This window comes from Sander vitreus, chromosome 14 (genome assembly GCF_031162955.1).
Source record: "Sander vitreus isolate 19-12246 chromosome 14, sanVit1, whole genome shotgun sequence".
Classification (NCBI taxonomy): domain Eukaryota; kingdom Metazoa; phylum Chordata; class Actinopteri; order Perciformes; family Percidae; genus Sander; species Sander vitreus.
This window is the reverse complement of record NC_135868.1, coordinates 27239312-27253017: the sequence shown is the minus strand read 5'-3', so window position 1 is coordinate 27253017 and position 13706 is coordinate 27239312. Positions and strand designations below refer to the sequence as shown.

Here is a 13706-nt window from a genome sequence, read left to right as displayed (position 1 = left end):
TATTGACTAGACAGATGCAAACAAATAAAACATTAAATACGGAAAAAGAAGACTAAAAACAATACATGAACAATCAGTGTGTGCTTGCATTGCAGCTAAAAAAAATATTACTCAACTGGAAGTCTCCACTGTCCCAATGTTTCATGAGGTGGCTCAATGAAATGCTTTCTATGGCTAAGATGGAACAGATTCGTTTTAACAAAAGGAATTCACAAAAATACTTTTTGAAGGTGTGGAAACCATTTTTGATATTGCTTGACCTAAATGTCTGATTTGTGTATGTGTTGCTATGCTATACCCTTGTTCTGAGCATGTTTGATTTTGCACTCTAGTACTCTGCCTGTGTGTGGTTTTTCCTTTTTTTTACCCCCTGTTTTTGCTTTTTTATTGCTGTCTTGTCTAGTTTACTGTGTGACAGTTTACTTTTTTTTTATAAATAGTATTAAAAATAAATAAATAATCAATAGTTATTATTTTTCAATTATTATTCAGCTATCAAAATAGCCTTTAGTTGGAGACTTAGTTTACACTGTGCCTTCTGCAGGAATTATCTCAATATACATTCAGAGCCTGGACCGTCACTTCACTACTAACATCACCAAACTCTCAATAGAAATGATAATCTGTTGATCCTGCCTTAGCCCAAAAATGCCTTTATTAATGCAATAGGACTAATTTAATTGAAATTAGATTTTAAATAGGGGAAAGACATAATAAAATGCAGCATTTCTTATGTCGTCATTGGAAAATGAAATGTAGAGTTGTGTGTCGTCTGTATAGCTATAATTAATCGCAACCCGCTCATTTCTGTTTTGCAGATAGATTGAATCCTTTGAGAAATGTTGTCATACAGATGTTCCAAACTGTTGGTTAGTTCACAGGGCTCGACAGTAACGGTTGGCAACCGTTTCATGGCCTCTGGTTGCTCCCTTTGGCAACCACCTGTTCAATATATATTTTTATTTATTTATATAGAAACAGATCAAAACTTACAAAACTGGAAAATATTAATTCAAAAGAAGTCAATATTTTTATTTGGTTGTCTTAAACACTACTTTAATGGACAACACAACATTTCAGCTATTGTGCGACCGCTTTCCACATGCCTGTTTGCTGTGAAAAGATACAGGCAACGCAATTTTCTGTTCACATTAACTGCGCATGTTAAAATCCGGTGCTAATATGGCACCGGTGCCCGGTATCTACTGGACGGAATAGCAACGCGGATTTCGGTGCCTCATTATGGTGCCACCTAAATGTCTGCGCTGCTGTCTGATACTCTGAAACAGACGTTGCAGGCAACAGAAACATCACTGCATGTCACGCTAGTAAACACTACGAACATGTTACACAACAGGTAACGTTAGCCTACCGTTTGCTAGTTAGCTGTTAGAAAAACAACACATACAGGACAAAATGTTGCGTTTACTGGTAAACTGGTAAACCTTGTGGTGCATTCAAAGTTATTGTAAAAAAAATAAAACTGTTTTTGTCTTTTAACAGCAATTTACTGGTGAAAGTAATTATTGTTAAAAGTTATTGTTATATTTTTAATAATCATTTAAATTCCCTCTTTTTGTGCTGATCTGAAAATTGATTCGATATGTGACTCAAAAACATGATCTGAACAGGGGGTTTTGTGATCCGTTGCACCCCTATTTGAGAGGGATGGGAAATTATATTGCAAGCCATTCTGTCAGTGTTCATTATTAAAATGTGTGGTATAGTTACATATGAAATTAATTGCTATAAGTATAGGCAGTTTAAAACATGTCAACCGTATTGTCAATTTCGGCAACCAAAAGCTGATGCCTGGTTGCCAGGCCGGCAACCATTGTAAAACATTAGCGTGGAGCCCTGGCTCCATCTTGGACCATCTATTCAATTCAATTTATTTATAGTGTCAACTCATAACAGAAGTTATCTCAGGACACTTTACAGTTAGAGTAGGTCTAGACCACACTATAATTTACAGAGACCCAAAAACTACCACAAGCACATGCATTTGGTGCGACAGTGAGGAGTCAAAACTTTCTTTTAACAAGCAGAAACCTCGGACAGAACCTTGTTCTTGATTGCCGCGACTGGTTGGGGGAGGGGGGAGAGGCTGAAATATGACTCATAATAATTATAGCAGTGGGTATAATGGAATGACTTGGTGAACAGTGGCAATTATAATAACAGTAAAGATAAAGATAATAGAACTATGACTAATAATAGTAGTAGCAGTGCAGGGCGTAGCAGGGCATCAAGCAGGACCACGGCAGCAGCTGCAAACATGATTTAGGTGCACGATCCAAGGAAATCTGCCTGTTTTAGAATACATTACCTCTAGTATTGGATGTTTCCCTCAAAGAAAACCATTAATTGTTCATTTGAAGGGGCATGGCTTATTATTTTTGTCATATTCACTGTTGCTGCAGTATTGTGCTAAGTGTTCTTCTGTTTCTCAGATGGAGAGCTTTATACCGGGACCGTCGCAGACTACAGGGGGAACCGGCCAGTCATCTCCCGGCACCTCAGTGAGGCCAGGCGTGTTGACCTGAAGTTGGATGATACATTAGGATGGCTGGAGGGTGAGTGTGTTGTCTGTCAAAACATATGATAATCATAGCAGTTTTGAATAGAACAGGAATAATGATTAAAGATGAATTGTAAAAAGTATGAGAAAAATGGGTAACAAAACAATGGGTAACACTTGAAGATATCTACATAAGAGTGACATGACACTGTCATGAACACATGACACTGTCATGATACAGCCATGACACATGAACCCTAACCATAACTTGTCATGATAAAACCGAATGACACTTACTAAAATAAGCATTATGTGATCAACAATTATGACTTCTTTATAATGTTTATGACACGTTCATGACAGTGTCATGTCACTCTTATGTAGATACCTTCAAGTAAAGTGTAACTGAAAAATGTTTTTTGAACATTAAAGCATGTGAACATGTTCTAGTAGAAACCAAAAATACAAGTATGAACCTGAAAGAACCCTAACCCTTAAAAATGTTTGGAGTGCACAATCTAGATTTTTGTGTGCACTAGATCCTTAAAATTTTCTTTAGTTGCTGAGCACTTGTGAAAGTGTGCTTTCTAGCCTGACATTACTCAAAAGGCACAGTTTAGCAAGATCACACTGCACTTCCTTCGTTCTTGATTGGACTTAGCATGTGAGGGATTTGAACTGCCAAACCTTAGAATAAAAAGAGAATAAAACAAAATGCTTATCGTTGTGTGGGCCATGGTTAGAAAGACAACTCGGTTAACTCAGTCGGTCAAGTTAACACCTCAACAATTCAAGTCATCTGCATGGTCCCTCTGCCTTTAAATGGCATGTAATTGACCACAGTTGTTTAAGAAGTAGTATGATTTTAATGTGATTAATTTTGCCGTCCTATTTAACTGAGCTCACATATGATACACCCTTAAATGGAGTACAATTTCTATTTACTGTAGGTGTTACGACAGCTTTAAAATGTCCCTGACAAGCCAAAAAAAAACATTTCACACCAACAGGGGTTTTATGCATGCAAAGGGTCCCAGACACAAACATGGTGATAAACTGTGACATATCCTTTGATTTGAATGATGCTGTTTTATTATATCAGCAACCCTCAGACATTTTTCCACAAACATACATCTTCTGCATACTTTGCCATCTGTTTGCAATAGATCCAACCTTCATCAGTTCCAGTTTCAGTCCTGATGAGGAGAAAATCTACTTTTTCTTCAGTGAAGTTGGCAGAGAGTATGACTTCATCGACAAATTTATCGTTTCTCGTGTTGCTCAGATCTGCATGGTAAGGGCAAAAAAACCTCTTGTGCATCTACATTTGTGTAGATATGTGGCACATACAAATGATTAAAGACAATTTGTGGTATTGACCAATACCACTTACAATTCTACAATTCTTGTAATCTCTCACATAATACATTCTACTCTCAGGTGCATGTTTTCATTCTCATTAATGTAGTTTCACTTTCTTTATAATTATGATCTGATTATCCCTAGTAGTGTAGTAAAATAATATTTTTTAATTTGATGTCTTTACATTTCCTCTTTGGACTTTTATTTTTAATTATGCATAAAAACATCCTCTATCTATGTATATCACTTTTACTGAAGGTGCATAATGTATGAACAGGAGGAATGATTATACCACGCAAAGACTGATTCAGTTCGCATATATGCACCTCTGCTTTCATTTAGCTGCTATGGCAAGTGCATCCTCTATTACATTTCTTTAAACCTGTTTTTACTGAATGCTAAATGCATAATCTATAAGTCTGACTTCCAAAAACCCAAAATTCTGTACTGAGTTTAGCAATTTGTGGTGCTTGATGCCTTCTTCTCCTCTCATGTGTCAGAGTGATGTTGGAGGTCAGCGGACCCTCCAGCGACGCTGGACCACGTTTGCCAAAGCTCAACTGTTGTGCCAGGCTGACAATGAGCTACCCTACAATGTGATCCAAGACATAGACACCCTCCCACCAGCAGAGGGAGCTCCTGCAGATGACACAGTCTTTTACGGCATCTTCACCTCCCAGTGGTCAGTTAACTAAAGGGCCATGATCCATACAGTACCTAATCGACATCCCCTAAAGATGTGGTGGCCTGTTTCCCCACAGCATCAACCGTGTCATTTTCTGAGGGTGGTGAAGGGAGGGAAGTTTTTCTGAACCAGCATGTTACTTGGCATTAAGTCAGAGTCTAATTTCACCTGTGACTTGTAAATGTCCGACTCATGCTGAATGCTGTTTAAAGTGGGTGTTTCCGCAAAACTTTAAATCCTTTTTCATCACATAAAAGATGAAGCCACATTTACATTAACTATATTTTTACAATACATTTTTAAACATAAAACATGAAGAATAAAGATTTAAATCATCATGTGAAAACCCCTGTTAATATGCTGTTAGTAGTAAGACTAGTGACGACAGCTGATGGTTGCAGGTTATCTTAATCAAACAACATGGCAGGTTTCCATGAGCACAACAGTTAGAAGCAGCAACTGCAAGCAACAGTTGTCTCAGAGTTGTCTCTGTGTATAGAGGTCAAATAAATGGTGATACAACCATCAACGTGTACAGTGAAAGCTGCATGTCTTACTGCACTGCTACTAACATACAACACTCTTTTGAGGACAACATACACATTTTGGATTGAGATAACGGGTAGTTTGAACAATACAGTATTGCTGTATTGTGTGCATCATGGATTTTGTCTGTAGCTACCATAATAGTGTCTTGTGTTTCTTTTCTTTTTTTTTTCCATTAACTAGGTCTGTCAACTCTGGACGGTCAGCAGTGTGTTCATTCCGCCTGACTGACATCAAATCAGTTTTCTCTGGTAACTACAAAGTCCTGAACCGGGACACATTACAGTGGAGCACACGGGTTCAAGAGAAGGTGGCAAATCCAGGAGAGGTAAATGTCCACTTTTGGTCACAATTAATATGAAAATGGAATGACAAGAAAAAATACAGTAGAACTTTATCCCGAGGGGAATTGTTGTGCAGCAGTTGCAGTACAAAGTAGGGAAAGTGCAAATAGATACATAATATAAAATAAAAAGATTGTCCATAAGGCGCAAACCAATGTACACAATGCAAGGAATGGTAAACAGGTGAACGCTTAGTATCGTAAGTATAAACTGATTAATAGTTAAGTGCAAATCCAAAACATGCCAAAAAATGTAAAATGGTAAACAAACTGGGACAAGACTGCTCATTTTTATTCCACCAAGACTGTAAATCAATAAGACATACATGCAGATATATTGGCTTTATCTGCCACATGCTGAGCTAACATTTCAACTTATTGGAGAACGTTTCGGTTTCAGATAGCGTTTTAATGGCCTAACAACTGAAATTGCCCAAGAACCGAGTTTATTACAACTCAGGACTTATTTTCACACTTTTGTCTATTTCTATGAGTAATAACATAGAAATAAAATGTAATTCAGTTACATTTTATGTTATAGCAGTGGTTCTCAAGGTTTTTACAATAATGTACCCTCTTTGAACAGTTTTTTTAAGCCATGTACCCCCTAACCAGCGCAAATTATTTTTTGTAGGAAAAAAAAAAGTCTATTTAAAGAGAACAATACAGCGATGTCAGCGATAGATTTACTAAACAACAGCCTTGTATCAGGAAAACATTTAAATGCTAATGAAAAAAGGCGACAAAAACTTAAAAGACAGGAGTTGAAAGAAGGAAGTAAGGCAAGAATAGGTCGAAAATAGTAATAAAAACTTAGCACAGTAGAAAGAAGGAAGGCAACACTAGAGCAACAAAAGTGACAAAAAATTCAAATAAACGACAAACTTCGAAAAAAGAGACAAAAACCTAGAAGAAAAAAAGACATTAGAAAAAAGTAAGGAAGAAAGGCAAGAACGAGGTCAAAACGAGCGACGAAACCTTCAAAAAAAGGTGACAAACTTCAAAAACAGCGACAAAAACTTTGAAAAAAGCGACAAACTTGGAGAAAAAAAAGACAGCAGAAGTAAATGAAAAACATTTTTGCAAAAAATATCATGTACCCCCTGCAGTCCTCCAACATACCTCTAGGGGTACACGTACCCCCATTTGAGAAACACTGATTTATAGTGTCAAATCATAACAGAAGTTATTTTTAGGATTTTTCATATAGATTAGGTTTACGCCACACTACAATTTACATAGACCCAACACTCACCACCAAGTGAATAGCTGAGATCTGGCATGGTAACATCACTAAAAGTGAGAAGGGTCAAGAAAGATAAGCAGTCAAACGATCTGACAGGTTGGGAACAAGGTAAGACACACTAATTTAGAAGAGGAAAAAGAAGGTGAACAGGAAAATGATGACACAAACTGTCTGTTGTAAACATCTGCAGATCCACTTCCTGCTTCACCTTTAAACCCAAGGGGGTAAGCGTCTGTCAACAACCCGTAGATCCTATGGCGCCATTTTGATGCTAACAAGCACTCACCCGCCGTTAGCATTCCATTCCATTGTAAAAATAGGCTAATGATTGTGTCATAACCACGCAACTTACTGTCGCATAGTAGAGGAATTACCGCATAGTACAGGATAAGCTTTCAGGCAGTTTGGACTTACATTATCTGTTTAAGTTTAATTACTAATGTTAACTAGCATTTTAGTTAGCAATAATTAGCCTGTGCCTATGTTATCTCCTTACATATACCTACGTTCTCCGTCTCTGGGGATTCCCAATCTCAATCATTGGGAATGATTGAGATTTCTCTTGGCACAGCTACCAGAAGACTTACAACTTTCAGACAGGTTGCTCACGTCACATTTACGGCGTCTCTCTCAGTTGGAGGCTGCGCAGTAATGCTCAGCGCTCACCGGAAAAGTGCTTCTAATATCCTTCACTGGTCTCCGTCCAGAGCAACGGGATCTGTTGGTCTAGTTTATATACTGTCTATGTTTAAACCGCCTGTACTTACTGTAGTTGGGTACTAGGCTTGTGCTGATTGACGATCTAATCCACTTGTGTATCAATTATTGAAGAGACAATGGATAATTGCTGATGTCCCTGCAGATTTCATGACAATTCATTTGTGGAATGTGGCAAAATATATTAATGAATTGTAAAATAATGCCAGTCAATCTGCTGTGGTAAATATTAACTTCTCTAATATGTGTTCAGATTTCGAACATGAATAAGTGTACTTCCTTTAAATGTCTGACAGGCAGCAGCTGTCACAGCTGTTTGTGAAGAGGATGACATATGAACATGTTCATCAGTGTGAGAAAATCCACTTCTTGATTTTGTTTAGTTGAATAAATGAATGGAGGGCCCCACCCCACCCACATTAGCTTTAATTCTGATCGAATTGATCCGATCAAGTGATGGACAAAACCATGAAAATAAGATCCAAGTTGTATTGAATTTAAATTATTTAATGAAAATGGTTTAATTAAAGTGCTCATATTATGCTCATTTTCAGGTTCATAATTGTATTTAGAAGTTGTACCAGAATAGGTTCATGTGGTTTAATTTTCAGAAAACCCCATATATTTGTTGTACTGCAGCTCCTCTTTTCACCCTGTGTATTGAGCTCTCCGTTTTAGCTACAGAGTGAGGCATCTCATTTCTGTACCATCTTTGTTGGGAGTCGCACATGCGCAGTAAGTACTGCTAGCTTGTCAGTTGCAGAGCATGAGGGAGTGCCATGCTAGCAGCTAGGCGAGCATTATAACGTGTGTTACAAAGTGACCCACGTTCGTCATGGAAGTAAAGGCTGGACTACAATAGAGCTGTTTGGAGCAGTTTGTGAACAGTGTTTCTCTGGAAGTTGGTAAGTCCCTTTGGGGTGGACTTTGGGCTTTTTCACTTTGTAAACCTATAACGTGCACAAAAATGAAATAACACAATAAAGGAAAGGGAAAAAGCCAAAAAGCATAATATGAACACTTTAAGTGGTTTGATTTAATTGTGAAGTGTGTTCAATTTGTATTACTGTCAAACTGCCTTTTCGTGTGGTAGTGTGGCCTGCACAACGCGTCTGACAACGCCCTGCGCTTTGTCAAAGAAAACTTCCTGGCAGACGACAGTGTGCGACCTGTTGGAAGAAGTCTGAGCATGGTGTCCACTGATCACAACTACAGCCATCTGACTGTCCAGAGAGTAAAGGGTGCCAACAGCAAACACTACACTGTCCTGTTTCTGCTTACAGGTAGGCAATGTGGGAGGCACACTACTATGACACAGTTATTATTATTAACCAAATGCTACACAAGAAAAAAAAAAACAGTAGTGCATTTTTTTGAATTTGCATCTTCAGTTTGTTCTTTATCTATAGAGCAATAATTTTTTTGTTACATTGAAACGTACAAGGTACAATTTAAATGTAATCTCTTCAGCTCCATGCCAGCTGCATGAAAGCAGTTTCACATTGTACGCGGCATGCGCTGTGCTCGCCGCTAGGTTGTCCTATTCCCAACTATATTTGTTGTGCTTGCCGCCGGGCTCAGCGCAAATTTACGTCATACATGCGCCAATATTTGAATTGACTTCACGTCTGCGTCCGGTGTTTACATCAGAGGTGCAGTACATACGACATTGTGGATGCACAGTAGTGATTTGGTGGAGACGATGTTTGTCTTTGAAACAAAAGAAAGCCTTGGCACTTGCCCTGGTTGTGAGGAGAAGACGGAGGAAGGCAGCAGGAAGAAGGGTGTGGGTGCTCGAGACCCTCAGGTCCAGAGAGCAGTTGGGGGAATTCCAGCTGGTGAAGGAGCTCCGCATTCACTGTGACCGGTTCCAGGGGTACTTTCGGCTCAACAGGGAGCAATTTGACAGTCCGCTGACGAGAGTCGGGCCTACGATTTCCCGGATGCGAACAACATTCTGAAAGCCCATTTCTATAACGGAGCATCTGGCTATTTGTCTCTCCCTGACGTGTGGCTCCAGACAAGACAGTATGGAAAGTACTTCCGAGTCTGCCCCTGCACCACTTTTTTGTTTCCTCTCCTTTATGTATCTGTCTCTTAGGTTCTTCCACCTTTTCTTACACTCCTCCTCTAAATAGATATAGATGTGTGGATTATTTTCATTTCTAAATAAAATGTTGCACTTCAACACTATGTGTCATTGCATGTTTATATACTTAAGTAAGAGGTCTGCAGTCATGGCAGTTGGGTATAATAAAGCTAAGATATGAGCCTACATTCATACATGCATCATTCATTCTCTGGAAAACACTTTGTTTAATGCATATGTGCAATTAATTCCTCCAAAACTGGAGCTTACACATTTGGAAATGGGTAGTTATTCTGTGTAAAGGCCATATATCTACCTATATACCTATATGTGAACTTCAATGAAAATGAACATGACTTGTGTCAATCAGTCCAAACATATTTTACATCATATAAATATACAAATACAATATTATTATTGTGTAATAACATCCATCCATCCATCTTCATCCGCTTATCCGGGGTCGGGTCGCGGGGGTAGCAGCTCCAGCAGGGGACCCCAAACTTCCCTTTCCCGGGCCACATTAACCAGCTCCGACTGGGGGATCCCGAGGCGTTCCCAGGCCAGGTTAGAGATATAATCCCTCCACCTAGTCCTGGGTCTCCCCCAAGGCCTCCTCCCAGCTGGACGTGCCTGGAACACCTCCCTAGGGAGGCGCCCAGGGGGCATCCTTACCAGATGCCCGAACCACCTCAACTGGCTCCTTTCGACGCAAAGGAGCAGCGGCTCTACTCCGAGCTCCTCACGGATAACTGAGCTTCTCACCCTATCTCTAAGGGAGACGCCAGCTACCCTCCTGAGGAAACCCATTTCGGCCGCTTGTACCCTGGATCTTGTTCTTTCGGTCATGACCCAGCCTTCATGACCATAGGTGAGGGTAGGAACAAAAAACTGACCGGTAGATTGAGAGCTTTGCCTTCTGGCTCAGCTCTCTTTTCGTCTAACGGTGCGATAAATTGAATGTAATACCGCACCTGCTGTGCCGATTCTCCGACCAATCTCCCGCTCCATTGTCCCCTCACTCGCGAACAAGACCCCAAGGTACTTGAACTCCTTCACTTGGGGGTAAGGACTCATTCCCTACCTGGAGAAGGCACTCCATCGGTTTCCTGCTGAGAACCATGGCCTCCGATTTAGAGGTGCTGATCCTCATCCCAGCCGCTTCACACTCGGCTGCGAACCGATCCAGTGAGTGCTGAAGGTCACAGGCCGATGATGCCATCAGGACCACATCATCTGCAAAAAGCAGCGATGAGATCCCCAGCCCACCGAACTGCAACCCCTCTCCACCCCGACTACGCCTCGATATCCTGTCCATAAATACTACAAACAGGATTGGTGACAAAGCGCAGCCCTGGCGGAGGCCAACTCTCACCTGAAACGAGTCCGACTTACTGCCGAGAACCCGGACACAGCTCTCGCTTTGGTCGTACAGAGATTGGATGGCCCTGAGAAGGGACCCCCTCACCCTGTACTCCCGCAGCACCTCCCACAGTATCTCCCGGGGCACCCGGTCATACGCCTTCTCCAGATCCACAAAACACATGTAGACTGGTTGGGCATACTCCCAGGCTCCCTCCAGGATCCTTGCGAGAGTAAAGATCTGGTCCGTTGTTCCACGACCAGGACGGAATCCGCATTGTTCCTCTTCAACCTGAGATTCGAGTGTAATAACAACCGAGTGTAAATTGTAATTTCCCCATTGGGGATCAATAAAGACTATAAATTATAATTTTTTTTAATAAAAAATACAAATATATCCTACAAATACCTGTATGGAGCTGTATAATCATCTTGGTATTTGGTTTTCGCAGCTCACAACAGTAGGCTACAGTTCTTCTCAGTTGCTTTGGCGCATTTCTCAGATCAGAGATGACAATAATGTGTAACTTAGGGAATAGTGCTCCCTTTCATGTGCATTGTTCATTAGACTATACTTACAGAGTGAACTGTTAAATATGGACAACAACACAAAGTTTCACTATCTTGGTATAAACAATGGCGTAAGGACTTAGTCAGTTTGATTCATAAATACTTGCTTTGGACACATTCATTGATACTTGCTTTGGACACAAACTAAAGATTTCCAGCAAGATACACAATTTTTCAGGTCAGTCACTATGCGGTGCAGTTTACACCAATTGTTTTAAGAAATGCACTCACTGTTGTGCAAATGCAATTATGATTTGACAAATGCACCAAAGTAACCGAGAAAAAATGTAACATAGGATTGTATTTCGGTGGAGACATATATGTTGATTTCACATAGCTAAAACACACCTGAATGATTTAAATTAAGAGGCTACAATAATCTACACAGCTGGCATGCCTATTATGGTGAAATATGCTTCCACAGCATAGTTTTGTGTCCGGGGTCTCTGTACGACCTCGAACTTGTGTCATAGCCTGTACAGCTCTGGGAGATCGCTGACGGCCAAAATCAACCTCTCGTCCATGTTCCGTTTGTGGATCCACGTGTATTCTGTGTTTTTGTTGGGTTTTTTTCCAGACACTTGAATGCACGTCACAGCGCATCGCGGCCGCTCTTGCGCGTGCCGCGGTCAAAGTTGAACCATGTTGAACTTTGACCGCGGCACGTGCAAGAGCAGCCAGTCGCAAAATGCCACTTGCGCTGCGCTTTGCTCAGCGCAGCGGCAAACGAATTCTTGCACGCGCAAGCCATTGACAATATTGGGTTTCATAGCGCAGCGCTGCCGTTTGCGCGTACAATGTGATGAAGCAGAATGTGGCCATTGGATCGGCACACAGAAAAAGAGTCACCTGGTTAAATGGCACCGGCACTCTAGGATCCAGCCAAGTCTCGGCGAAAGGACACCACAGCTCCAGACATCCCACTGGAAACCGACACAGGCACGGAGGCCACCCAGCTCACTGTCTGACGCCTGCACACTGGCTTGCAAGATGCCCAGCAGAGAAGTCGCAGTCGGTATTCTTTTCCTCCACGCCTGCCTAGGTACCCTCTCTAATGTAGAGATGGAGATGGACGCAGAGATGGTCTTGCATGTCCACGTAGTCGGATTGTCGCCATAGGTTGTAGCTGATCAGCCATAGAGATTTACTGGTGGGTAAACACGGACTCTGGGTACAAGTGACATTCATCTGTATGTATGGCAGTACACAGAAAGTTACCCCTTAAGTTACCAGTTAACTCTAACGGTAGCTAGCTAACTTAGAACAACTAACTTTGATTAAGTGAAAACACAGTGAGAGGTTCAAAGTTTAAGACGAAAACACGGACAACACCCAAAATCAAGTTCTGATTAACTTGATTTTGGGTGTTGTACATACAAAGTGCCATGGATACGCATTGCTAAGCTTATGTCCTGTAGCGACCAGCCGTCACCTGAAACCTTGCTAACCATTAGCTGGCTGAGTCGAGCTGGGATGGTTCAGACCACTGCAACCCTTCCTTGCAATGTTCTAAAACGGTTTTGTCTCCTCACAAACCACCTCGCAGACCTTTTGGTCCGAACTGGGCTTTAAGCCGCCTACACATGATAAACGATCTCTGCGCACCACTAGGTAGGGCGCAGAGCAAAGCGCAGAGAGCAAAGTGCAGCGCAGGTATTCGTCATCGAGGGTGGCAAGGAAGCTATTTCCCGTTGCTAGGTAACGGCAGCTGTTATCTCATTGGTTGCGCTTTCGAAAGGTCAGTGGCAACTAGGTCAAAGTTGAAATAATTTGAACGCAGCGCAAAGCGGAAAATCCAAGCGCATAGTTGGGCGGCACCTCTCTCCCCATAGGAAATCAATAGAACAGCCAGCGCAAAGCGATTTTGCAGCCTATCATGTGTAGGTGGCTTAAGGCATTCTTTTCCCTCATTTAGCGGCAGACTAGAGCACTCAAAGGCATATCCTGCACCTTCAGGTCCAAAAGAACTTGCATCCCCTGTTACTGAAGAAAAACCAGTACTGTCACGTTTTCGGAATTTTAGCATCAACTTGGTACAGAAATACCGGTTCTCGTGACATCCCAAGTTATCTTTGTCTCTTTCTGCTCTTACAATTGTCAGTCTGGTTAAATCATTACACAACGTTTTGTTCTCCATGTACAAAACAAACCCTTCATACAGTTAACATCTATTTGTAAAGTGACAGTCAATTTGTGGCAGGAGATTACTAACTTTTCAAGGTAGTGTGTGATGTTGATATTTTATCTGAGAACTGTGGCACCTCA

General features: G+C 41.1%; 1 protein-coding gene across 1 annotated transcript in view; it reads left to right on the top strand.

Annotated features, from left to right (window-relative positions):
• The window catches only part of sema4ab (sema domain, immunoglobulin domain (Ig), transmembrane domain (TM) and short cytoplasmic domain, (semaphorin) 4Ab), a 56931-nt gene that overhangs the window by 18950 nt on the left and 24275 nt on the right, over positions 1-13706 (top strand). The window contains exons 7-11 of the mRNA XM_078268042.1: positions 2454-2576; positions 3688-3815; positions 4384-4565; positions 5298-5442; positions 8514-8703. Coding sequence (XP_078124168.1) covers positions 2454-2576; positions 3688-3815; positions 4384-4565; positions 5298-5442; positions 8514-8703 — 768 coding nt within the window. The remainder of the gene's footprint in view (positions 1-2453; positions 2577-3687; positions 3816-4383; positions 4566-5297; positions 5443-8513; positions 8704-13706) is intronic.